The sequence below is a fragment of the Hirundo rustica genome, chromosome 3 (genome assembly GCF_015227805.2).
Source record: "Hirundo rustica isolate bHirRus1 chromosome 3, bHirRus1.pri.v3, whole genome shotgun sequence".
Classification (NCBI taxonomy): domain Eukaryota; kingdom Metazoa; phylum Chordata; class Aves; order Passeriformes; family Hirundinidae; genus Hirundo; species Hirundo rustica.
This window is the reverse complement of record NC_053452.1, coordinates 81,823,512-81,846,431: the sequence shown is the minus strand read 5'-3', so window position 1 is coordinate 81,846,431 and position 22,920 is coordinate 81,823,512. Positions and strand designations below refer to the sequence as shown.

The 22,920-nt window shown below is 41.0% G+C and overlaps 2 protein-coding genes across 11 annotated transcripts in view; one reads left to right on the top strand and one right to left on the bottom strand.

The window, feature by feature from the left end:
* The window catches only part of DOP1A (DOP1 leucine zipper like protein A), a 60,129-nt gene extending 45,631 nt beyond the window's left edge, over nt 1-14,498 (top strand). For 7 of the 10 annotated variants that reach the window (XM_040060567.2, XM_040060566.2, XM_040060564.1 and 4 more), the window contains 13 exons: nt 528-594; nt 1,348-1,492; nt 1,730-1,809; nt 2,365-2,474; nt 2,635-2,784; nt 4,060-4,121; nt 4,712-4,864; nt 6,187-6,323; nt 7,616-7,671; nt 8,518-8,682; nt 9,639-9,768; nt 11,712-11,771; nt 13,896-14,498. In XM_040060567.2, the coding sequence (XP_039916501.1) occupies nt 528-594; nt 1,348-1,492; nt 1,730-1,809; nt 2,365-2,474; nt 2,635-2,784; nt 4,060-4,121; nt 4,712-4,864; nt 6,187-6,323; nt 7,616-7,671; nt 8,518-8,682; nt 9,639-9,768; nt 11,712-11,771; nt 13,896-14,201 (1,621 nt within the window). In that variant the 3' untranslated portion in view covers nt 14,202-14,498. The remainder of the gene's footprint in view (nt 1-527; nt 595-1,347; nt 1,493-1,729; nt 1,810-2,364; nt 2,475-2,634; nt 2,785-4,059; nt 4,122-4,711; nt 4,865-6,186; nt 6,324-7,615; nt 7,672-8,517; nt 8,683-9,638; nt 9,769-11,711; nt 11,772-13,895) is intronic. The other 3 variants (XM_040060570.2, XM_040060575.2, XM_058420079.1) reach the window with 1 other exon arrangement.
* Nucleotides 14,499-14,555: 57 nt separating this feature from the next.
* PGM3 (phosphoglucomutase 3) lies at nt 14,556-22,783 on the bottom strand. Its single transcript, XM_040060576.2, has 13 exons — nt 22,418-22,783; nt 21,968-22,173; nt 21,082-21,266; nt 20,709-20,776; nt 20,269-20,402; nt 19,918-20,113; nt 18,953-19,110; nt 18,457-18,540; nt 17,724-17,822; nt 17,294-17,410; nt 17,021-17,143; nt 16,118-16,291; nt 14,556-15,513 (listed from the first exon to the last, which is right to left on the bottom strand). Exons 2-13 carry the CDS (start codon nt 22,169-22,171, stop codon nt 15,427-15,429), a joined length of 1,629 nt encoding a protein of 542 aa, XP_039916510.1. The 5' UTR covers nt 22,172-22,173; nt 22,418-22,783; the 3' UTR covers nt 14,556-15,426.
* Between the last annotated feature and the right edge of the window lie 137 nt (nt 22,784-22,920).

Below are 22,920 nucleotides of genomic sequence, written 5' to 3'. Positions count from 1 at the left end.
TGGCTACATATGGTTACATTTTATATTATAGTATGATATAAGCCATGACCATACCTTAATAATACTTTGACTGGTGCAGGCTCTTTAAGCAACAGATGTAAGTTTCTGATTTTTCCTAAAAAATAACAACAAATACTGTTTCTTATGTATTTGAAACCCACTAGAGTGGGCTGAATTATCAGCATGGAAACAGTTTGTGGATTGTTAGAATTATAATTTTGAATATGCTTTTCTGTATTTTCTTCAAGGACCACTTTCTTCAATATTTTAGCTTCCCTAGTAAAGTGTCTCTAAAGATACTTTTGTATATAATCAAGTAAAACATATCTTGAAAAATTCTTATGATCAGAGTTAACATAAGGAGCTTGAAAAGATGCTTCCTAGAATATCGATAAGTTGCAATCCCATAGGATTTAGTGAATAAATATTGTGCAAATAAATATCTTCAGATTTTTTCTAAATCTGAAAAATGCTGAATAACGTATTAAGAGAAGAAATTCCATATTTAACTTCTGTATTTTTTTCAGTGTTCTTAATGAGTTCATCATGAAAAACCCAAGTCTGGAGAATAAGAAAGATCAAAGAGATTTACAGGTAAGAAATTTGTTGTATATGTCTTTTGAAAATACTGAACAGTAAATCATAGAATCATAGAATGGCCTGGGTTGGAAAGGGCCTTAAAGATCATGCAGTTCCCAGCACAGGAAGAATATTGACCTTTTAGGGCAAGTCCAAAGGAGGGTCACCAAGTTAATTAGAGCGATGGAGCACCTCTTAAGAGAAAAGCCTGAAAGAATTTGGTTTGTTCAGCTTGGAAAAGGGAAGGCTTCCAGTACCTGGAGGAAGCCACAAGAAAGATGGAGAAGGACTGTTTATGAGAGCATGTAGTGACAGGAAAGGGGGAATTGCTTCAAAGTGAGAGTAGATATGGATTAGATATTAGGAAAAAATCTGTACTGTGAAGGTGGTGAGGCACTGGAACTGGTTACCGAGAGAAGTTACAAATGCCCCATCACTAGAATTGTTTAAGGCCACTTGGATGAGATTCTGAACAGCCTGGTTTAGTGTAGGGTGTCCGTGTCCGTGGCAGTGGGGTTGGAACTAGATGCTTGAATGTACTAGAAATATTTGATATCAGTTCTGTAGTATGAAATTACTCTTTAATATCTTCTCCTTATATTTACAATTTGTTGAAAAAGCTCTCATTTTCTGTGAAGTTAATCACTGATAATATAGAAATTATTAAGCAATTCTGCGTGGTCATATGGGATTTCTACATATCAGGATAACGAATACAGCCTTTCTGCACAAAGTTCTTAAAATGCTTGACGTGTTTTTTTCTACCAGGATGTAACACACAAGATAGTGGATGCCATTGGGGCAATTGCTGGTTCTTCCTTGGAACAGACCACTTGGCTAAGACGAAACTTAGAGGTTAAGCCTTCCCCCAAGATTATGGTTGATGGGAGCAACTTAGAATCAGATGTTGAAGGTAGGTTTGTTTTCATCTTTATTTAAAACAAAACATTAATTTCTGTGCTATAACTAATGAAGAGAACAGCTTTGCTATATTTGAATGTATGTAAAATTCTTCAGTATTGTTCCGGCACTACTGTGTCTGGCAAAGCTTGTGCATCTTCAAAATATATGTTTTTAAAATATACTCTAAGGTAAATAATGGCTTGAGAAAACTAACTTTGGACATTTTTTTGTTATTGTCTTCATTTAGATATGCTGTCTCCAGCAATGGAAACTTCAAATATAACTCCATCTGTTTATAGTGTCCATGCATTGACCTTACTTTCTGAGGTAAATGTTTCCTTGGAGATAATGAATATTGTCTTATAATAAACTTCTGTGTTGTGAGAAGCTTTGGACTAGTAGCTTGGAGAAGATTTAATGGGAAACACTGATGTGAATGGATTCTGGGTCTTGTTAAGTAGAAGTATAAAAAACTTTATTACTAACCCATTGAGATGGATGTGGTGCAAAGCATGGTCTTCCAGAGGTATAGTATAGCCAACTTTTTTGATTGTAAACTTTGTGTGTTTATCCTTATGGTACATCTTATTTACTGCTGATAATTGCAGTCAGTCTTTGATATTTTTTTTCTTTGTAGTTTATTCTCTAGAATGCTTTGACCAGGAGCTTATGCTTCTGTGCTTTTACCTTAATGTGTTATAAAAATGATGGAATTTTTATAATCTGGATTTTGCATAATACCTGAAATGTGATCAATTCTATCATAAACTTGAATGTTCAGTAAAGAACATTATACCAAAAAAAAAAAAAAAAAAAAAGCTGAATGATAGGTAAAAAGCAATTAAAGAATGCATGATAACGTATCCTCTTCTCGTTTGATAGGTCTTGGCTCATCTCCTGGACATGGTTTTCTACAGTGATGAAAAAGAGAGAGTTATTCCTTTGCTTGTAAATATTATGCACTATGTTGTGCCCTACCTCCGTAATCACAGGTATCTTTAGTTTATTGAATTGATGTAGATGTCTGCAGCCAATAGAATTTTGGACGGTGGCACTTAAATTGAAACAGGCATGATAAGGATTAGATGTCTGTCAAACCTTCTATAGAGCAACAATTCAAAATTGGTTTATGTTGACTTTTTCTTTGTTTAGTGCTCACAATGCATCCAGCTATCGAGCTTGTGTCCAGTTATTAAGCAGTCTTAGTGGATATCAGTATACAAGGAGAGCATGGAAAAAGGAAGCCTTTGACCTCTTTATGGACTCCAGCTTCTTCCAGATGGATGCTTCGTGTGTTAACCAGTAAGACTTCATTCTTCTTGCTTATATCAATGGCCCTTACAAATTTTATGTATCCCATTAACATATGGGCCAAAATTTCCCAATAGAACTTTACTGAGAGAAATAGAGATTGTCTGTGGTTTAGGTTATCACTTGAAATATGAAACTTATATAAGGTATATTGCTATGCACAAATCTACTTTTAAAAATAATGATCTTAAAAGTATAAGAAGGAAAAGTTCTGTGAGGAAGACATGGTTAGCATTTTGTAAAAACATAGAATGATTTGCATTGCAAGAGACCAAAAAGATAATCTAGTTCTAATCCACCTGCCATGGGCAGGGACGCCTTCTACTAGACCAGGTTGCTCAGAGCCCCATCCAACCTGGCCTTGAACACTTCCAGGGATGGGCCATCCACAGCTTCATCAGGCAACCTGTGCCAGGGCATCACCACCCTCAATAAAAAATTTCTTCCTAGTATCTAAATCTGCCCTCTTTAAAAGTGGGATTACTTTAAAGTACTTCCCTCTTGTTCTGTCACTCCATGCCCTTGTAAAAAGTCGCTCTTCAGTTTTCTTGGAGGCTCTTTAGGTACTGGAAAGCTGCTACAAGATATCTCTGAAGTCTTCTCTTTACTAGTCTGAACAACCTCAACTCTCAGCCTGTCTTCATAGGAGAGCTGCTCCAGCCCTCTGATCATCTTTGTGGTTCTCCCATGGATCCCTTCAAATGACACCACATCCTTCTTATGTTGGGGGTCCCAGAGCAAGATGCAATACTCCAAGTGGGGTCATACCAGGGTAGAATCACCTCCCTTGATCTCTTGGCCATGCTTCTGGTGCAGCCCTGGATGCAGTTGGCCTTCTGGGCTGTGAGCACACATTGGTAGATAAAATTCAGTTTTTCATCTTCATCCACCATCAGCCTCAAGTCCTTCCCCTCAAAGCTGCTCTCAATATTCATTTTATGCCCAGCCAGTATTTGTTCTTGGAATTGCTCTGACCATTCTGCAGGACCTTGCACTTGGCCTCATACTTCATGAGGTTTGCATGGGCCCACTTCTTAAAACTGTCAAGGTCCTTCTGAATGGCGTCCCTTATTTTCTTGGAGAAAGGGGTTCAAGAAACACAGTTTCAGATCAAATAGCATGAAGTAAATGGTACCTTATGAAGCAGAGAGTTTGGATTGGAAGCCTTAGCCTAAACTGAAAGAGCAGAAAAAGTTTTGCAAATGTTCCTGAGAACTCTTGCTTTTTTCATGCTTTTCTGATTTGTGTACGATTTTCCACTTCTAGTTGGAGAGCTATTATGGATAATTTGATGACACATGACAAAACCACTTTCAGAGATTTGATGAGTAAGTATTGATATAGTAGTGATTTCTCTCCAGTATAAACATTAAATAAATGAAAAGTAAGTATCTTAAAGAAAATACTTGTTCAACATTTATTCCAATTAAATTTATTCAGTGTTTTTTGTTTTCTTTGACTATTTGTTTCTGGAGACATATAAATAACCCAAAGTGAGTGAATTTCATACCATCCTAGCACATAGTGCATTTTGTCTATGTGAAAAAGCTGATTAAATGGAGTGGATGGGGTGGCTTTTGGTTGGTTTGGGTTTGATGGTCTGACACTAACTGCTTAAAAAAAATTGATTCTGCACATTTAGATTTTCTGAGCATCAATACATGCATATTTTATTTTAAAAAAATGGCTAAATTCTTTCCCAAAAGCCCTTAAACCCTGCCACAGTCGTGTACACTTACAGATTTTCTTTCAACTTCTATTTTGAATTTCTGGTTACAGATTCAAATTGCAAACCATACATCATGTTAACATCTGCTTTCAAACCCCATTATTGCGAAGAAAGAGTCATTTGTGCATTGAAGTGAAGCAGAAGGGAAATTCATAAGCTCTTGGCTGCACTTTCCCTTTTCTCTTTCAGCACGAGTGGCTGTGGCCCAGAGCAGCTCCCTCAATCTCTTTGCCAACCGAGATGCGGAGCTGGAGCAGCGCGCCATGCTCCTCAAGAGACTCGCCTTCGCCATTTTTAGCAGCGAGATAGACCAGTACCAGAAATACCTGCCAGACATACAAGGTCAGTAAATATGTATGGCTTAGGGTACTTCTTCCAGTTTACTGTGGGATGGGATGCTTGTAATGACAGAGTAACAGCTGGTTAAATGTTTGTCCTGCGATATCAGCATGTGATATTAGTTTTTTCTTTATTTAAACAGATATTAGATATCTGTTTCCATAGCTGAAACAAAGTTTCTGCATATTTTGGTTAAAATGTTTTCAGTCTTAAATGACCACAAGATACGCCGATTTTGTGGTTGCCAGTTGACTTTAATCCAGATAATTTCACTGATTTGTCATTTTATCCCTTGATCAATATCCTTGGATAACTGCGTAATATGTTTTGACATGAACATCTGAGGTACAAAAACCTATCAATTAGGGATAAATAGGAAAACTGACCTTAACATTTTGAATTCTTGACTTCTTTTGCTGGTGTTTTTTCCTCTCTTCAGATTATCTGTCCTATTTATCATTGAAGTTTATTTCTTACAATGACTCTTTAAGTGACTGGGAATGGGAACTTTTTTTTTTTTTTTTAAAGATGATACTAATAGTTACAGCAGCAGCTTTTAGATGTATTGTCTTTTCATGCCACCAAAAGGACATTTGGTCTCTTCTGTGTGGAAAATCAGTTGCATCAACTTTTTTTGTTTCACTTGTTCCAGGATCTATTTTTTGTAAAATTATTTGGTTGCTTGCTTTTTTGTGGTGTTTTTGGTGGGGGTTTTTTTGTTTGTTTGTTTTGTGTGGTTGGTTGGTTGGTTTTGGTTGGTTTTTTGTTTTTTCTCAGTCAAGTAGTCAGTAGCTGAGATTACTATTTTCATGGGATCAGGTGGTTTTACTGGTCTGAACTGCAACATGCATGTGTGTTGATTGGACTGAAAAAATTCTTAGTGTCTACCTTTGTATATCTTGAATGCCTAGAGGTGATCCTAATTCATTAAAACTGTTATCTCTTTGTAATTTCTCAAGTACTATGATGGTGCAGTGTTTTAATATCAGTAATATATCCGAGTTGTTCAGGCTGTTTTTATACTGTTTGGAATCTGTTAACTCCTCCTGTTGTAATGGGTGAAACTCTGCATAAGATAAGCAAAGTTCCCAGAGGCACTATTTCATTTATGTAGAGAACTTAACCAAAATAGGCACTGTTTAGATCCTTTGTTCCTTCTTTGGTGGAGTGGTTATTTCTTTATGTTGACAGAATAGAAGTAGTAAAGTATTGAAAGAGTAACATGGCAGATACTTAACGTTAACATTGAGAGTAAATGAGAGAAGTTGAAAATTCTCATTGGAATTATTCTGAACTGAGGGACCCTTCTTGGCTTTTTGTTTCAGAAAGGCTGGTAGAAAGTCTCCGGTTGCCACAGGTGCCCACCCTTCACTCCCAAGTGTTCCTGTTTTTCAGAGTATTGCTTTTAAGAATGTCTCCACAGCACCTTACCTCACTTTGGCCAACCATGATCACTGAACTGGTGAGTTGCAGGTGTCATTCATTATTTAGAAGACTGGTGCACATCTGAGATACAACCTCATTCCTTCTTAAGATTTTTAAGAAAATCTCTTCTAGAGACTGTACAAATAAAAGTGCAATGGCCACAAATTGAAAGCTGACTTATTTTCATAGTCCTGATGTCTGGCTTTTTTTGATGAAATTGAGTATCTGTTGTTTTATGGTGTTTCAGCCATTCACCTGTCTCCTGAATAAAATTTGCATTTGCCCTCATTGTTCCCTACTGAATCCTACTTCAATTTCTGCTTAAGTTTGTGTACCCTCTGCACCATTCCAACTCCCTCTCTTCTTTTTCAGTGTTCCCTGTTTCTACTTTCATGGTCATTCCTTTTCCAGCAATGGGGATGAGTATCCATGTATAGAAGTCAGAATCCATGCTTTACTGGCAGTTGATGGTCATTAAAGTCACTTTGTGGCTAAATTTCATAACTAGATTTATACAAGGGTTGGCCCAGATTTCTTCTTTCTCATTTTACTCCTGTTAAAAAGCAGTAAAAATACCTGTTTCTAGAGCTTCTACCTGCGGAATCGCCTGTGTTTGCTGTTTGACACACTCTTTGGGGTTTCAGCTTTGGCAGTAGGAAGGGTGGTTAGTGCATGCTGTGATCCATTCAGCCTGTTATTCAAGGAGTTCCCAAGGGACTGAGTACCAGAGGGAGCAAACCAGAATCTTTGCTGTGATGGCATTTTGTCAATCTGCAGGTGCCTAACCTAGCCTTTGAATAACCACAGATCCAAGCAATAGAAGGAGAAAAGCTATATAAAATATTTTAAAGTGTGTTGTTTTAACAATAGATGTATTTAATTTTAAGCCTGTCAATGGTATAAATACTAGAAAACCCATTCCACACAGTGTGGTCTTCTGATTCCTGTGCTGTCCCCTGGCCTTTACACAAGTTACCAGTCTTGCAACTTCTTTCAGTTAGGAGGACTGTGGTGCTTCTGGGAATTCACACCTGAGCCTGAGTGCTCCACTAAATGATTTGTTATTCTCATTTAATTTAGATCTTGCTCTCTTTCTAGGTAGCAGAGGCGATAAGCCTTTGAGAGCTTTCCTGGCCTTAAAAGAGACAGTTCCTTTTGGCCTTTGTGTTATTCAGGTTATATATAAGGTGCATCAGTGTGCACTCATACAGGAGAGGAAATAAAGCTCCAAACTATTTGTCTAAGGCTTATTACTCAATCTTTCCTCTAGTGTTTTCCCAAGTCATAGTCTATTTAAAACGGTATTAAAAAGTAGCATTTGATCTTCAGGTGCAAGTGTTTTTACTGATGGAACAGGAGCTCACTGCTGATGAAGACATTTCCAGGTAAATATATGAACTTCCTGCTTGTTAAACTTTATAAAAATCCCTTGGTATGCTGATGGGGAGATGAGTCGTTCTTTAAAATAATTTGTCTTAGAGTTGTTGAGCTTAAATGAGAAGAAGTAAAGGGTAGATCAGTCTGACTGCAGTACCAGGGACAGACTGTTCAGGAAAAAATAAAAAAAGCCCTGTTGTCAGATTGTTTATAAATCGCTAAAGGAATGCCACAATGTCTGCCTGACTGAAATGCACTGCTACTGCAATTAAATTATGAGTGACATTACTTAACACCTTTTCTATGTCATACACTTACTCTATATAAGACGGATGCACTTTTTTTTTGTCTAAATAAATGTATAGTTTCTTCTTGTATTAGAAAAGTGAGGTAGATAATTTTCTGTACAGTTTGATCCAATTTCAGTCAATGCTACCAGCAGAGGCAGATTTCTCAAATGAGCCAGAGTTATTTCCCCAAGTTGTGCTCACTTTTTTCCTAGGTTCTCTTGGGTGGTTGTTTTTTGTTTTTTTTTGTTTTGAGTTTTTGCCTCAAATTAAGTAATATCAACATGACTGACAATTTTAAACTTCCTCATAATTTGAATATCTGGGAATAAGATACAGTGCAACATATTCATTACATATTGACATTTTATCACACACACACATATATATATACACGCATACAGAACTGCACTCATTGCACAGATTTGTGTTGCGATTCGATTTATGAATTCAGGATTAAGCTGGTAAATAAACAGTTGTATGTTTGTAAAGGCAAGTAAGAAAAATAAAGTTTCCATTGTGGCAGAAGGTTGTTATGACTCACCTCCCTGCTATAATATGTTTTAGAACTTCTGGCCCATCTGTCGCTGGTTTGGAGACAACTTATACAGGTGGCAATGGTTTTTCCACATCCTACAACAGCCAGAGGTGGTTGAACCTGTATTTGTCTGCTTGCAAATTTCTGGACTTGGCTCTAGCTTTGCCATCTGAAAACCTGCCTCAGTTTCAGATGTGAGTAGAAAACATTGTCATTTAAGATGTTGGATGTTTTTCCATGTCTCTTGGTAAAATTCTAAAAGAGTATAAAGGAGTCTTTGGTTTTCTGTTTCCCTTCTTTCCTTGGACTTCAGCCAGGGCAGCCCGTAGTTTGTTCCCTCACAGTATCTGAGTGGCCCCCAGGGCAAATGGTGCTGCATATCAAATTAGTTCAAGCTGGTTTGATTTAGCCAGTGGTGAGAGATTTGCCACATTTGAGAAATCATCAGTAGTAGTGATTTATTCAAGTATTTTATTTTTAAAGTACTTAGTTGCAGTAATGCCTAAGAACTCAAAATACACCCACCCATCTCAGTGAGTAATGCATGAGATCAGAGGACTGCATGTCATCTCAGCATGACTTGCTTAAATTACTCTCCTGCACTCTGTCTGGAAGATATGGCAACAAACCCTCTTAGAAAGGGGATCCCATAGGTTTTTATTGTTCAGTAGCGGGCCTGTGTACAAACTGCTTCCCCAGTGCCTCTGCAATCCTCTTCTGTTGGAAAAAAATGGATGCAAAACAATTGGCATTTGCTGGAGATCCTGGGAATGAGAGGCCATGAAGGCCAGAAGAAAGTATCATGCCTCTTCTTTACACTGCACACTGGAGCAATGTGAGGCTGTTGCCCTGGCACAGCTCTCTAGACATTTGGTCACCCCTAACTGTCCTGCAGTTTAAAAGACACTCGTGGATTGGAGACTGGACGGATTTGTGCACACTGTGTCAGGTTGTGCCCTGTGTATTTCTAAATCTAATGTTGAAGATTTTTTCCATTTAATTTTTCCTGTGAGGGATGACTTCAGTTTCTTTTTTCTTCCCTCCTTCTCTGATAATTCACCAGATTTCCTCATCCATTCATGTTTTTGATTGCTCAGAAAAGCCTGCATGTTCAGTATGGATAACGTCTGCTTGCGTTTTCTCATGGCAGGTATCGTTGGGCTTTTATTCCAGAAGCATCAGATGATTCAGGCTTGGAAGTACGAAGACAAGGAACACATCAGAGGGAATTCAAACCCTATGTGGTGCGTCTGGCAAAGCTGCTGCGAAAAAAAGCAAAGGTATATTGCTTTTGCCTTTTGCTTTTCACTGAAAAATTTCATATACAGTAACTCACAGCAGCGTTTAGGTTTGGATATTTTAAATTTTTTTAACAATGAAGAATGGAAGGGATTTTATCTAGTGCAGGAGGTTCCAGCTCAAGTCAACCTCAGGCAAAAACAATACGTAAGTGTAGAAAACAAACAAATCAGAAAAAAAAACTAAGGCCCAAACCAAACAAAAAAGCCCCAAAATTTATCAAACAGACAAAAGAAAAATTCATAATCTGCTACGGACAAAATGGTTATGATCATTGACTTTGTATTTCTAACTTTAAAAGTATTATTTAATTAAAAAGCAAAATATGCTCCATTATCTAATATATTTTAACATAAAATCACTTTTAGATAGCCAGTCATATATGTAGATACAAGTCTAACTACCTACTTTTTGAAGTAGAAAACCAGATTTGTAAATAACAATCAAATATTTAAAAACCTGTTGCATTCTTAAACATGACAGAACTAAGAGTGTTGAGACTGAGCAGGGCCTGGGTCTGTGATGAACAGAAGAAGGCAGAGATCAGTAGGAACGGTTCTGGGGGAATCTTGGCTGCACAATTTGTGGAGTGGGAGCAGGATTAGGGTTGTCATTATATTGATGCATGGGATGTATTAAACCCCCAGTTAGTGGGGTTGGAGGCCTGATCTGCTGATGAAGCTGATGGAAGCTGGCCAAGGCCTGTGCCAGGGAGATCTCTTGTGCTGCCACAAAGTAAGATCCCACAGTGCTGCCGCTGCTGTCAGAGATTTTGCTGCTCCTGCTGTGAGGACAGAGCCCTCTTGGACAGGCAGTTCACTGGGAAATGTTGAAGGGTGAGCAAGGGAAATAGGGAGGAAGTGCAAAGGCATATGGCAGAAAGTTTTGAAGTTTTATTCTCAGGTTTCTCTTTGTATGTCTTTGTTGGGGCTATAACACTGGCAGCTTGCTGTAGCTACTGCATTTACAATTTTATGTCTTCAGTGAGTAAAGGAACTACTGCTGAGATACAAGTGGCTACATTAAATTTAGGGATAACTTAGCTGCAGGCAGATCTGAACTATTGAAGCAAGGCTCGCAATTATGGGGGATAAAACTAGTATCTGAAGCATATCTGCATTTTGCATTTTATCATTTTTGAACTGTGAAGATGAGACTAAATTTCTCTTCTTGCATGTTTAAAGGAGTAATGAGTTTTAACTGCCTTCTCCTCAGGCATAGCCTCTAACCCTGGTGTTCAATGTAGTAGTATCTGTCAGAAAGTTTTCACACTCCAAGTAATCTCTGTGCATGAATTTATATATCATGTGGGATTTATAAATATACATGCTTCTGGTAAGTACTGTGTGCTGAGATAGATGCCTGAAGTCAGGACTCCCACAGTATGCTTCAAGAATTCAGAAAACTTCCTGGAATTTCTGGAACCCCTTAGTCATGGCAGCAGTTGCACACTGAACCATAGATAGGTGTATGATGATGAGATAAAGATGAGATAATGAACATTGCCTTCAGGCCATTTCTTTTTTATGCAGAGGAGAATATTATTACATATGGCTGTGGGGTTTTCTTAGAAAATAACAGAAAAATGGAGCGGATCCTTATTTATCTTCAGGGCATTCTGACTCATGTTTAGATTGATGTAGTATGGTGTTGCTCAAGCTCTGTTATCTGAGGGGAATGTGCTTAAAAACCTCCTTTGGCAGTGCTGGAAATAAACACAAGCACAAACTGGCAGTGCTGGTTTTGTCTAGTAGTATCTTGGCCATACTAGCTTGAGTCTGCCGTTTCTGGATCATGGACTTGTCGGGGTGGGTGATTTTTCTACCTGAAGCACAGCACCCAACCAAGCAACAGCACGGCCTTCACGGCAGAATATTCTTTTCATATATGAAATGCAGTCTGAAAGTTCTCTTTCCTTCCACAGGACAAACAGGAGGACTTTAAGACGGTGGTTTTGGAGGGAATGGAGATGGCCAAGCATCAGGTGAGGGTGGCCTTTGATGCTTGAGTTGTGAAACAAGCTTGCCATAATAATACCATCACCTCAAGGCCCTGGGCACTATTTAGCATTCAGTAAGAACTAAGAGAGGTCAGATTTGTTATAGAACAAAGCTGAGAGAATTTGAGGTTTAAGAACCCTTATTTTTATAGATAACTTTAATTTTAAATAAAGGAGAAGTTTTTAAGTTTGTTTCCTGTACAAAATAGATTACAAAAAGTTGATGTTAGTTCTAAGAATTCTGATTATGAATCATTATAAAATTAAATAGTAAAATAATTTTTGTCAAATTGCAGGTGTGAAACAGACAATCCCTGGTTTGTCTTCATCAAATTAACTGTCATTTTAAGCATGTATGGAATTAGTGGTGTTTGCTTAGCCAATACTGCCATGAGGAAATGGCTTGGATAGGTTGTATTTCATTGCTCAGAGTTGGAATTCGCACATGCACCCCATTAGGTTGGCTGCTGTGGGACACTGACACTTGCTGCGTGCTGGGGGCACATCCTGCTCACCACTGCGTAATGCTAAGCATGGTACAGAAACAGTATGGAAGAAACTTCTCTGTGAATATAATGAGGAGGTTTTTTAAGGAGAAACTCTTAAAAAATAGTAGCTTCGTTTAAAGAAGGAGGCATCAACAACTCCTTCTGTGTTGGAACTTTAGTCTTCCCTCTGCTGTGGTTTGGTGTGAGCCTTTCTTTTCAGAAGATTTGTAAAGCTAAAATAGTGTTCTCCTGTGGCAGGGAGCCAAGCCACCAAATACATTCATACTGAATTTAAACCTAATTGGGGTTTGCAAAATGGGTGCCCTGTAGGCGTCCCAATTGTAGGACAGTTGCTTCATTTAAAAGGCAAAACCTGTATTTGTTTTAGTATCATGTCTTGAAAAAAATCTATTCGCTCAAAGGCTGTGCAATCAGTGATTCTTACCTTGTGCTCTGCTCCCACTGCTGTCCTTTCCCCTTCATTCTTCTTTCACTACCAAGTGGACCCCCTGCCTCAGCCACAAGTGCTACCAGGGCAGTGGGACACAGGTGGGACAGGGGTGGATCCACAGGTGGCTCTTCTTGGTGAGGCCTTCGTGCTTCTTTTCTCCTTCCTTGCAGAATAAAATCCATTGCTGCTGGAATTCTGCTTCATGGTAGAAGCTCTCTGCACAGGTTTGTCAGTAACAGTACAAACAAGCGGTTTCTAGTGGTGATAACACCTTACTGTCTAGATTTGAGTATGGCTTTTGCCTCAGAGATAAAGAAAATATGGAAGAACTGTATAAGAACCTAGATATTGGTGCTTGGGTATTTCAGTGCGGATATTTAAGGCAGCCCTAAGTAGGTTACAGCAGTGTGCTGCTGCTGGTGAGCATCTGGTGTGTGACTGCTGCCTTCGCTTGTGGGGTTCCTGAAATTCTTTCCTTTGACATTCCTCCCCACCATGACATGGAAGGAACATAATAACTGAGTTCTTCTCAGAGAACACAAGGAGTAACTGAGCCATTTTCCTTTGAGAACAACCTCAAGTGTTTCTCAGAATGTCCATGTGTGTTATTTGTGATACTAGAAATAGCACTGCTTTTTGCTCTTCCCAAAAACTCTGAACTCAAGCTGGAAAGTGAAAATGCTTTGTATCCATTTTAACCTCCTCTGGGGTTTATCATCTCTGGTGCTGGCAGTATCAGCTGGTGAACTGTGTTTGTGTCACCAGAGAGGAGCCTGCTTTGGAAAGCACCTGAAGGAGCTCACAACTTCTGCTGTCACCAGCTTGTGCTACCCACAGGGTGCTGCCTGGGAGCAGCTCCACAGGGCTGCATGGTGGGGGCTGCCTTGCTTTGGGACAGCCCTGGGCTGAGGTGTTGGACTCGAATGCCTACTGCAGCTCTTCCATCAGCCAACTGCCAGCTGTACACTCCCAGACACTGCCTCTGCAGAGCATGGTGAGGGGCAGCAGAGGATCTGCTTTGGAAGCTACACTGCAGTATTGGTGTGTTATGTGGATAGGAAAAATATTTTTGAGCTTTTCTAAAGTGCTATGTTACACATTAGTCTTTAGTTTCTACCTGTGCTTTTCCTGTTTTGTCCTGTATTATTTCCCATGTCTCTGTCTTTGCAGAAAAACCCAGAGGAGGATGGCTCAGGGAAAACACTAAGCTGGGAACCAGGTCACTTGCTTTTAACCATCTACACCGTTCGCAGCATTGAGCAGCTCTTGCCTTTCTTCAATGTACTTAGCCAAGTTTTTAACAGCAAAGTCACAAGCAGATGTGTTGGACACTCAGGGAGCCCTGTCCTTTACCCCAACTGTTTTCCCAGTAAGGACATAAAAATGGAGAACCTCAAGACCTTCTCCAGCAAAGCAAGACAGAAGATAGAAGAAATGGTTGAGAAGGATTTTCTTGAAGGTGTCATAAAATCATGAACCAAACTGGTACTACTCAGCCTATATGTAGTGTAACTATCTAAATGAAATACTGTATCTTTCCCAGTTGTATAGTATTCTTTTCTTATTTTGTATGTAATGAAATACTTAATGTTGTATTTAAGTTAAATATTTGTAAATAAGAGAAGTTCTGGATGTGGCCTGAATCAAGTTTAAATATTGGTGGCTCATATTGATCATAGTGCCTACTATTTACAGTAAATGTTTTGTTGTCTTGAGTTCTGTCTTTAAAAAAATGACAAAAAAAAAAAAAATACAAGGTGCACATTTTTTCAATTTGTTTCGTTTATTTTTGTCTTTTTTTTCTTTTTTTTTTTTTTTTTTTTCTTTTTTTAAGATCTATTGGAACTTGTGCTTATTTAATAACCTGTAAAATGCTATTATGTCAGGAGTTAATGTAGGACTACAATGACTGTTTGTCAGAGGTAGACACCCTGAATGAAGGTATGCCAAGGTATGCCAAGGAGGATACTTGGTGTGTTGGCCCAGCCCCTTTGTGGTGCTGAGGAGCACTTAAGGCCACAGAAGACAAACTTGTCTCCGTCCCTTCCCTCAAGTGAAAATAGTGATCTCCTATAGGAGATCACTAGGATAAAATAGGATTAAAAATACTATTACTGCAAATCACTTTCTAAATAATGTCATAAAGTTTCTAATGAAGATAATATTGCAATAATAGATTATTATTTGCAAATATTCTTTTTCATTATATTGTTTCCCCCTCAAAGTGAGGTTAACTGAATCTGAAGACTAGTGACAGCCTCTGTCTTACACTGTTTGCCCAGAGATGATTGGGCTTCTGGGGGGAAGGTGGGGATGATGATTCTGCAGCAGCCACTGTGAGCACAGTCACAGCAGAGTGACTGTGCAGCCATGGCCAGTGCTCTGAGGTATGGGAGTTGGATTTCAGGCACAACGTGACAAGGAACTAAGCTGGGGCAAGGAGGGGCAGAATTCCTTCTGGACATGGCTATGGCTTGTCAAGAAGTTAGACAAACTAGGGGAGGGGGACACTCAACAGCACGAGCATCTCATTAAGAGGTAAGTTGCTAAAGGAGATTAAGAATAAGCAGAGTAATATTCCACTCAGTTCTGATCACTCCTTGCTACTCCCAGGAAGGGTTGGCTCTGTGTACAGCAGCACAGGGTAAAAAATGTATTATTAAAAGGGGTAAGAAAAGTTGTGTGCTTTAATTGCCATTCATTATATAGGCTGGGGTGGTGCTCCTTTTCCACCAGCGAGGTGGAAAACAGCCAGGCTCACTTCGTGGGCGAGTGCATCTGCATTCTCCTGTGGAATGTTGGAAAAGTTAGTTATGCTGCTGCCAGCATGAGAAGAATAGAGCAAATATGTGATAATAAGGCAAGCATTTTCCTGCAAATGTTGTGTTCCCTATATTGCTCCACCAGCCACTGCCATCATATTGGCAGGGAGAAGCAGGTAGGAGCATGTGAAGGGGGGAGAGCAAGCCCCCTGCTTTTGCTGTCACCTTTAAGTTCCAATCTGGACTAACTTAGGAGCAGCCAGAATTTTTTTTTTTTCTATTTCACCTCTTATGAAATTGTGTATTTAAGGGCCACCTTGGTAACTTTCCTCTTAACCCTGAGCTCTCAGAAGGCTGGTTGTCTTTTCAAAATCATCTGGTGTTAAATCTGCCTTTATAAACATTTATATTTTCCTTTTGAAGATAAACATTGAGAACATTAAACATTACTTTTCTAAATAAAAGAAAATCTAAAGTGACTTTTTGTGATCACAGTCTTTTTTCCAAATTTAGCATTTGTTACGCATGCTTAAATGACAAGTATGGATGCAGGCTTCCTTCATCACCCCCTGCTAGGCAGAAGATTGTTTAATGTGAACAAGCCCACTCATAAATGAGTCAGGCTCTGACCTGTGTGTCTGCTTCAGCGTAGATTCTGACAACGTCCTCTGTTCCTGATGGACGGACAAATGCCCGGGACAGTTTGTATTTCTTTACGAGGGCATCAATTTTCTCCTGTAGCCCTGGTGGTGTCAGCGCTCGCCTTTCTGCATCCGTTGTGTCAATAACGCGCCTGTCTGCAACCTGTGGCGTCAGAAACAGGTAAGAGTTGGCTGTGTTGTGCTGCCTGGAGAGGAGTTCCGTTTGGGAGCCAATAGAGGGCTGCTCACACACTTGGGGGCCCTAGGATCCCTGCAGCATCAACCAAGTCTTGAGAAGCCTCAGCTGCTCAGTTTAAAAAAAGGGCCAGTTTTGAACATGCCTTCTTGGACAGCTTGAATTGAAGCTATAGCTTCTCCCAGCAGATCAGAAACTTAAATTGTTTCCTCCAGTTAATTTAGAGCACAGAGCTTCCTTACTGTGTCTAACAGAATGCTGCCACATGGCACCTTCTGCTCAAGCTCTCTGAATGTTGCAAAGGATACATACTTGAACATTCAAGTCACAAAAAGTGGCACAGCAAGAAAAATCCAGCTGCCCAGCAGGCAGAGACCTTAGAAAAACAAGATTTTTCTCATTTGAAAGTTAGAATTTCTTCTTAAGTTAAAATTTGAAGAGTTTTGGTCAGGTTTTTCCATATAACATAGTTGGCTATTATTTCATCTTCTTAAAAGTCGTATTTCTGTTTTAGTCCAAGTGAAATTCTTGTCCCTCCTCTGGGGTTTTTCCCCAGCTTCTATGACCTATTCCTGCCCTTTCATGGTCTGTTTCAGCTTTAAAATAAAGCTTATCAAAATGTGTGCAGGCAAAAGATGCTGTGGGCAGGGCCCCCAGAGGCTGCTGTAGCCTGAGCCAGCGTGGCTGGTAACTCACCTGGACCTTGAGCAGCCGATTGGGAAGGTCGGTGTAGAGAGCATCCCACTGCTGCACAGTCAGACCCTTCAGAGCCAGGATTGCTTCAATGACCAGCATGTCCGAGACAGCATCGCCCACAGTCTGCCAACAGGGAGGGAAAAACACTGCAGCAGTGAAGACAGGGAGGCAGGATTTCATCAGGAAGCTTCCAGCAGTCCCCAGCAGCAGCCTGACAGGAGCTCACAAACAGGCTAACCCTGCCAACACCGTGGTTCAGTTATCTCATTTTACCTGATTAATCAGGTCGATCATGTTTTCAAGCATCTTTGCTGCTTCTCTTTTTTCATCATCTTTCTCCTCTTTTACCAGCTGTCGTATTTTAGTTTCAGCAGCTTTGCTAAACAGTACCTGGAGGAAAAAGATGAGAGCTTGTCAAGACAAAACTAGGATACATGCAATAGTGAGGACAAAGCTTTTATCATCTAAGCCCTAATAGCCATCATTAATGTTTACTACCATGTATTCCCATCCCCTCATAAAGCACAGAGGAGCTGGTGGCAATGCTGTGATAAAGACAGAAAGAGTAAACAAGTCTATTTTCAAACAAGGAGAAAGTCTCGTTTATAAAACTTAGCAGAGTGAAAGGACTTCCTCCTCCATGTAATTCAGCTAAAATTTTGTACAAAGTGGCTGATCATATGGTGTACATGCTCATACTTACTGTGCCATGTCCATTTGCCTCAAAATAAACACCCACATCAAACTCCTGGGCCTTGTGGTGCAAGTGTTTCACTCCTGTTTTGACACAGTGCACAGGTACCTGCAGCCCAAGGGTGTGCAGAGAATGACAACAAGGTTACAGACTCTCCTCAGCAGGCCGGAACTCAGCACCAACCTGGAAGGACTGTTGGAAACTAACCCATGCGTCATGGCCACTGAGGCCCCAGAGCTAAAATGCTCTACTATTTTTGCAGAACCCATTAAAAAAGATTTCATTTATTCATGTGTAAATGAAGAAATAAAGAAAAAAACTCCAAGAAAAATCCAATTTAGTTTATAGCTTCAGGGAACACACTAGATTCACATACAAACACAAATAATACCTTTTCTCAATTCCTGAAAATTTAACATGCTGCAGAAAATTAAACAATCAATCTCAAAGTATCAAGGAGTCTTTACTGACTCACTTGGTTGCAAAGCTATAACATCCTCAGTTTGTTTAAGTACCAAGGGATTTCATTAAACATTTTTAAATTAATAAAAGCTGACTAGAACTTCCTAAGCTCTGCTCTCTTGCGTCTCCTTTGCCACCAAGAATTTTGCCGCTATTGGAGGTTTGAAAGAGTAATTTAATTTTGCTTGATTTTAATTTTTCTAGCAATTATATTACAGTGGCATTTACTTTTAAAATAAAAGTTAAAAAATAGACTACCTAGATAAAACACAGAGAATACCTTCAGTGTTTCCTGGAGGTAGCGTGTTGAATTCCCATTGGCATAAGCCGTTTGTACCACTGCCATCTTGAAGTTCTGTTTCACCTGAGCAAACCAACAAGCCACATTTTACTGTCCCATACGCACACAACCAAACAAAAAGGATAAATGGAAAGCTAATCAGAAATGTTAAATGTACAATTAAAACTCGTGGGTACCAGAGGGAAGCACCAGCTCACTGAGAAGTTCTGTATGTTTAAAACAACATGAATTCTGTTCAAGTCTTTTTACATCCTGTATTGATTTTTCTTGGGTCTGGCTGAAGCAGCTCTTCAAGCTTAGACTTTCCAAACCCCTTTTTGGCCACAGCAGTGAGGTAAAGGACTGATCTCTTTTTAAAGCTGTTTCACTTTAGGTAGATGTAGAGAGACCACATACCAAGCAACACAGCTTCCTTAGACTATTTTATACTTTAGAAAATAAAATGCCAGCATTAATTTCATATGTTGGGAGTTACCTTGGCAAGAAGTTCCTTTAGGAAGATACTAATTAAAGTTGCTATTTTATCTCCATCGATCAGGTGAAAATGGCCAGCTGTGTCCTTATAATAATAAACAATTCTATCTGCATCACCATCAAATGAGCAGCATCTCTCATTGGGCTTCATGTCCAGCCCTAGTGCACAGTTACAAATGCAAATTAAGGACAGGAAAAGAAACAAAATAAAGTAATGTATTTCAGTGAGTGATTAGGAGAACATATTTTCTTTTCAGAGCACAGGTCTGCATACAAATGACTCAGGCACAGTTAAACTGGGATCCAGACATGAGGCACAAGCATCCAACCCCAGCAGGTACTGCCACTGTGCTGCTCCCAGCACTGCATTTCTCCAGTACACAACCAGTGTGGGAAGGGGAAGCAACACCATATCTTGGTGTTCAGATTTGGCCAGCAGTTGCAGTGAGAGGACAGCTGTCCAATGGAGAACTCAGTTTAGCCTCAAATAATCACATATCCAAACCAGCCTGCTCTCCCAGTTCAGGAGTTTTCTTTTATACGATTCTCAGAAAATGGATTGACATAACTTCCTCACTGGTATATGCCAGTGAGTCAGCCTACTGGCACCAGGCTGTTAATTAACCCAGCCCTTCTGCAGGAACCCGGAAAAGCGTTTCTTCATAATACAAAGAAGAGTAAAATAAATAACACTAAGCCAGGCCCGACTGATCTTTGGACTCTGCCAGCTTAACATTCAGAAGAGACTGTCAAACATATTTCAACCAGTCAGAGAGCTACTGTGCTCTTCCAAGCAGTTCAGGCTAACAGAGAGATGTGCCAAACCTGGCCATGCTATTGCCTCTTTCCATTGCACAAGGAGAACTATTCATGCAGTCACTTAGTAAGAAACAGGGAGCTTCACTCACCCAAGGATGTGGACCCTTGCAGAGGAGATAAAGCAACATAAAATTACCGACTACATACCTCCAGGTGGTTTCTGGTGAACTTTCACAAAATCTGCACCACATAAGTGATTGAGTTTCTCCTTGGTTCCATCATTATATATGTGAATTTGCACATCTTGTGGAAAGTAAGGCTTCATTTCTGATAGTTTCAGGGCTCCGATTCCATTGGCACAGTCAATCTTCAGGTGCCTCTGACTCTCTCCAGAGCAGTGAGACTTAGTGCAAGGGAAGAAAGGGCAAAGGAAACTGTTACCCTAGAGAAACCACACTTAGAGCATGCTGAATTAGAAACTTCAGGACCAAACAGGTTAACAAACAGAAGAGATTAATTTTGTACATTTGCATGAAGAAGACAACACCTACTATTCACCTGTTTCATCAGTTCCATAAAGGCTTTGGACAGTTTTTCATAATAACCTTCCAGTGTTGCTTTCCCATACTGCCCTTGGGTGTTTTGACAGCAGACCATGTAATGGAGCTGTGGTGTCGTCACCAGACCATAATCTAGTGTGAAATAAAAGGAACAGCATTCAGAACTGAATTGAAAATTAATTGATGCTTATAAGTTGTACAGTAAACGGACAAATGCAGTACAGGAAACACACATGAAATTTTTCAAGTTGTCATATGAAAACATAACCCTGCTCTGCCCTGCCTCGCATTAAAGCCATACAACCACCCTGAAATAAGATTGTTACTAGCAACGATGGAAATGTGTCTGGGCTGTTGCTTTAGGGCTGCATAAAAGAGTCACATTTACATAAAAAAAACCACTTGAAATGAGATTAGAATTGCGGAAGTGTAACCTACCATGGTACTGACCACCTAGAACCTGGACACCATCTATAACTGACTGGGACAGCTTCTCGCTGCTTGGCCTGGAAAACAACAAGTACAGCTGATAACCTTGGCAAGGCATTTTTCTATGGACATGGGAAGGAAGCACGTGTGGAAGACTCTACAAGCTTCCTGCCAGAAGATTTAGACTGACCGCGAAGAAATCCAAACCTTTCTCCATTGTAGGCAACTCCCAATAAAGCTTGAAAGCCAACACGGCAGGGATTGCAAACACATGTAAAGTGCTGGACACAGGTGGGCATCACACAGTACCCACACAATTCCCCTGAAGACAGCACCAGTACTTCCATAAGAGCAGGACATATCTACAGCCCTTTGTCATTACCTGGTGTCTCTACCAATAAAAACCGAGGCATCTTTGTGCAGGTTCACTGCAGCTTTTTGGCAGATCTCAGTTATCACTTTCTGTAATTCTTGCTCCTCTGCATTTGCTAGTTGTGTGGCGTACTCTTCCCAGGAAGGGTGCAGCATTTCTCCAAGAGGATCAACCAGCTTTACCCCATTATCTTCCTTAGCAGAAAAACAAAAGAACAAAAAATAGTAAGTCTAAGAGTGGGAAACTAATAAAAGCTCTTTGAAGACAGACAACAGATGGTTCACATTGCTGCTTTAAAAGTGGAGAACTTCTGGGATGTAATAGCTTAGCTGTTTATTTAAGCCTCCACCAAGCCCCCAAAGAAGCACTATAATAGGCATATTGAGTAACCAACTCTTTCTCCCTTATAATTTTGGTATGAAATTCATTTGACATTAAAATTACATAAGGGGAGATTCTAATATCCTTCAATGCTCCACAGCAGCAAAAGTCTAAATGCCTGATTTGTAATTGCTGCATTTGCATGTTTATTTTTAAAACTTTCAGACTTTACTCAAGGGTTCCTCTCTTCTCAAGGTTACCCCTAGCTTCCCAACATTAGAAAGTTACATTGCAACACGAAATGTTTCCTACGTTACACCATTTCCCCATGAGAAAAATATCCCACTTCTGTGTACAGGGGAAAAAATAACTTCAGATAGATCAGAGATTGTATTTACAGGGTGCAGGCTAAATGCTTTAAGTAGGTCCAAGCGTCTTCAGGATCTGGTCTCTCAGTGCCGTGATGAGCTTTAATTCCAACAAACTGATCACATCTTTCCACCCTTCTACCGAAACACGTCCCATCATCATTGCACCGAGCTGGTCCCACGTTTAAGGAAAAGGCAGTTCTTACTTCAGGGTTGTGAGACGCCGTGACCATGATGCCAATGGTCGCTGTCACGGCTTTGGACCGGAGGACTGCCAGGAGGCCCATGCGGAACACGATGTGATCCAGCTGCTCGGCCTTGCTGCGGAATCCGGCGGTGCCATACTGCAGGCTCAGCCCGGCAGGCTTGGGGTGCAATGCCGAGTACTTCCTAAGGGCTTCAGAATCCATTTCTAGAGAAGGAAGCAACACAGATGGAAGCGAGAGGGAGCAGGTCGCTGTAATCGGTTCCACGTTCCGAAGGCTGCGGGAGCCTTCAAGGGGGGACCGGGACCGGGGCAGGAGAGCACCGGATAAATAGGGCGTGATCGGGTACAAGCAGATCACGCAGGGACGAGGCGAGGAGAGCCACGATTGCCAGCCTGCTGCATCCAGGGATCCCAATAAATTCCCGCAGCGGAGCTCCCCGTTTCTCACCGTGACATCAGCCGCCCAGAGCGTTCGGCCGCGGCTGCATACACTGATTTCCGAGCTCAAAAGCAGCGCGTCCCGCCCCGCCTGGCACTTGCAGGGAAGCCCCCAGCGGTGTCACCGGGAGGTTGCGGCTCCGTGCGGACCGGCAGACGGACACCAGGCCGGGCGGGCGGGGCCAGCCGGACACGCGTCGCCCTGCACGGCTGCTTCCGTCGGGATCCCCCGGCGATGGTGCGGTGCGGAACGGGACGGGACGGGCTCAGCGGGATGGGTGCGATGGGACGCGCTCAGCGGGACGGGCTCAGTGGGATGGGCTCAGCGGGATGGGCTCAGCGGGATGGGCTCAGTGGCACGGGTGGGACGCGATCCCGCCGCAGCCGCCGCCGCCGCGCGCCCCGCACGGAGCCGGCGCGGCCCCGCCCACACGCGGCGAGATCGACCAATGGCTGACGGGTGGGCGGGGCAGCGACCGCCGCGTGGCGCCCGGGCCACGCCTAGGCCCGGGG